The sequence below is a fragment of the Mus caroli genome, chromosome 19 (assembly GCF_900094665.2).
Source record: "Mus caroli chromosome 19, CAROLI_EIJ_v1.1, whole genome shotgun sequence".
Taxonomy (NCBI): domain Eukaryota; kingdom Metazoa; phylum Chordata; class Mammalia; order Rodentia; family Muridae; genus Mus; species Mus caroli.
In genome coordinates this window covers 12,374,494-12,377,437 of record NC_034588.1, presented here as the reverse complement: position 1 = coordinate 12,377,437, position 2,944 = coordinate 12,374,494, and the positions used below count along the sequence as shown (strand labels likewise).

At 44.9% G+C, this 2,944-nt stretch overlaps 1 protein-coding gene across 1 annotated transcript; it reads left to right on the top strand.

Moving 5' to 3' along the window:
• Positions 1–492: 492 nt before the first annotated feature.
• On the top strand, positions 493–1,700 carry LOC110285775 (eukaryotic initiation factor 4A-I-like). Its single transcript, XM_021152169.2, is given in 2 exon segments — positions 493–600; positions 603–1,700. Coding segments are annotated over 2 exon segments (1,155 nt in total). The 5' UTR covers positions 493–534; the 3' UTR covers positions 1,692–1,700.
• The last annotated feature ends 1,244 nt before the right edge of the window (positions 1,701–2,944 follow it).

Here is a 2,944-nt window from a genome sequence, read left to right as displayed (position 1 = left end):
TAGTTTCTACTTTAAGAGCTTGTGTTTACTTATAGATGTATATAGTGAATCGGTCTTCAGATAAATCCACTCTTATTAGGAGACTGATGAGAGAGCAATAAGATGCCAAGACCCTGAGAGCTGATGGCCACTGAGATGCCTGATTGGATAGAGTAACCAGACAAGTGATGGCTACATGGCTGATTATCGTGATATTCCTGCAAATTTTCCTTAAGTTTAACTTCTTTCAAAATAAAAAGATGGGGTAAACAGATTCCTGTTTCTAAAACGTTACTCAAGGTGCTGAGTGGAGAAGAAACTGGGAAGGAGTCATAGGATAGAGTATTGCAGGGGCCATTCATGAGCAGGCGATAGATAGCCCAGTACCGATAGGCTGGTGGACACTAAGAGTAGAGGTGGAGGTAGAGTCCAATGTGTTTTGGAATTGAATCACCAGAATCTTAAAGACTGACCATAGAAAATGAATGACACTAGATTCTAAGGATCTTGTCTGCGAGTCAGGATTCTCGATGCAGAGACAATGGCCCCGACGGGATGGAGCCGGAAGGCGTCATCGAGAGTAACTGGAATGAGATTGTGGATAGCTTTGATGACATGAATCGATGACAGAGTCCCTCCTCCGTGGTATTTATGCCTATGGTTTTGAGAAGCCCTCTGCCATCCAGCAGCGAGCTATTCTTCCTTATATCAAGGGTTATGATATGATTGCTCAAGCCCAGTCTGGGACTGGGAAAACAGCTACATTTGCCATATCAATTCTGCAGCAGATAGAATTAGATCTAAAGGCCACTCAGGCTTTGGTTCTGGCACCCACTCGTGAATTGGCTCAGCAGATACAAAAGGTGGTTATGGCATTTGGAGACTACATGGGTGCCTCTTGTCATGCCTGCATTGGGGGCACCAATGTCCATGCTGAGGTGCAGAAGCTGCAGATGCAAGCTCCCCATATCATCGTGGGCACCCCTGGCTGGGTGTTTAACATGCTTAACCAGAGATACCTATCCCCCAAATACATCAAGATGTTTGTACTAGATGAAGCAGATGAAATGTTAAGCCATGGGTTCAAGGATCAGATCTATGATATATTCCAAAAGCTCAACAGTAACACACAGGTAGTTTTGTTGTCTGCTACAATGCCTTCTGATGTCCTTGAGGTGACCAAGAAATTTATGAGAGACCCTATTCAGATTCTTGTCAAGAAGGAAGAGTTGACCCTGGAGGGTATCCGCCAATTCTACATCAATGTGGAACGAGAGGAGTGGAAGCTTGACACACTGTGTGACTTGTATGAGACGCTGACCATCACCCAGGCAGTCATCTTTATCAACACCAGAAGGAAGGTGGACTGGCTCACTGAGAAGATGCATGCCCGAGATTTCACTGTTTCTGCCATGCATGGAGATATGGACCAAAAGGAACGAGATGTGATCATGAGGGAGTTCCGGTCTGGCTCTAGCAGAGTATTAATTACCACTGACCTGTTGGCCAGAGGCATTGATGTGCAGCAGGTCTCCTTAGCCATCAACTATGACCTTCCCACCAACAGGGAAAACTACATCCACAGAATCGGCCGTAAGGGTGTGGCTATTAACATAGTGACAGAAGAAGACAAGAGGACTCTTCGAGACATTGAGACTTTCTACAACACCTCCATTGAAGAGATGCCCCTCAACGTTGCTGACCTCATTTGAGGAGCTGTCCTGCAACCTGGCCCTAGCCCAGGGTTCAGTCCTCAGATGGGGTTAAGAAACAGCTGGAGGGGGCAGGGGAGGGAGCCAAAGGATGGACATCTTGTTTTTGTTTTTTGTTTTGTTTCAGTTTTTTTTCTCTCTCTCTCTTTGAATAAATGTCACTTTTTGAGGCAAAAAGAAGGAACCGTGAACATTTTAGACACCCTTTTCTTTGGGGTAGGCTCTGCCCCAGACGCTGTCTCCTTCCCCCCAAATACTAATGCATTTCCCTAACCTAGTCACCTTGTTCCTAAAGGCTTTCCTACCCCAGCCAAATCTCCAAAAGTGAGCCAAGGGGCTAAAAACATGGCTGGACCAAATCTACAGGGAGAACCCCTCAGTGAGTTTGTCCAGGGAATTGTCCCCTGGTGAGGGGAGCAGAGGTGAGAAAATGGTAGCCATTTTTACATTGTTTTGTATAGTATTTATTGATTCAGGAAACAAACACAAAATTCTGAATAAAATTACTTGGAAACTGCCAAAAAAAAAAAGAAAGAAAGAAAGAAAGAAAGAAAGAAAGAAAGAAAGAAAGAAAGAAAGAAAGGAAGAAAGAAAAGAAAAAGAAAGACAATGAATGACAATAACTAAGGAGCAGCAAAGAGGACCAGAGGTGCCGGTCTGTGCCTATTGGGCAGCTGTGGCACAGTAGCTTCGATCAAGTGGCTAATATTGTTCTGGAGACTGCAAGTCAGGGCAGTCTGTGTCTGGTGAGGTCTGGCTTTTCCTCACACACAAAAGTGTTGAAGGGTCTCCCTTTAGGGTCTCTTTTGTGAGAAAAGCTAATTCCATTCATTTGTGGCCTTTCCAAAGGCCTGCATCTCCTAATGCCCCATCCTGTGCCTTAGAGATGACATTTTAAGGTGGAGATCTGGGTGCAGGAGGGTAAGGGGATACACATAATTGTTCTGCTCATGGCACCAATGTTGGACCTGAATCTTACATGTCACTGTAACGCTTAGCTGAAGCCGGGGGAAATCCTACCCACACACTGGAGTTTCCCCATGTCCAGAGGATACAAAAGCGCCCAGACCTAGTCAGTAGCAGCACCATAGGTCTTAACATAGATCTGAACTTTTCTCCTGGCTCCCCATAAAGAGGGTAGAAACAATATAATTCTTTTCTTCATCCGGTCATGCATTCCCAGTGACCACACTCACAGCAATTTAAATTAGTCAACTGGGCTTTGACAAATAGATGTATTCTCAATGGGCATC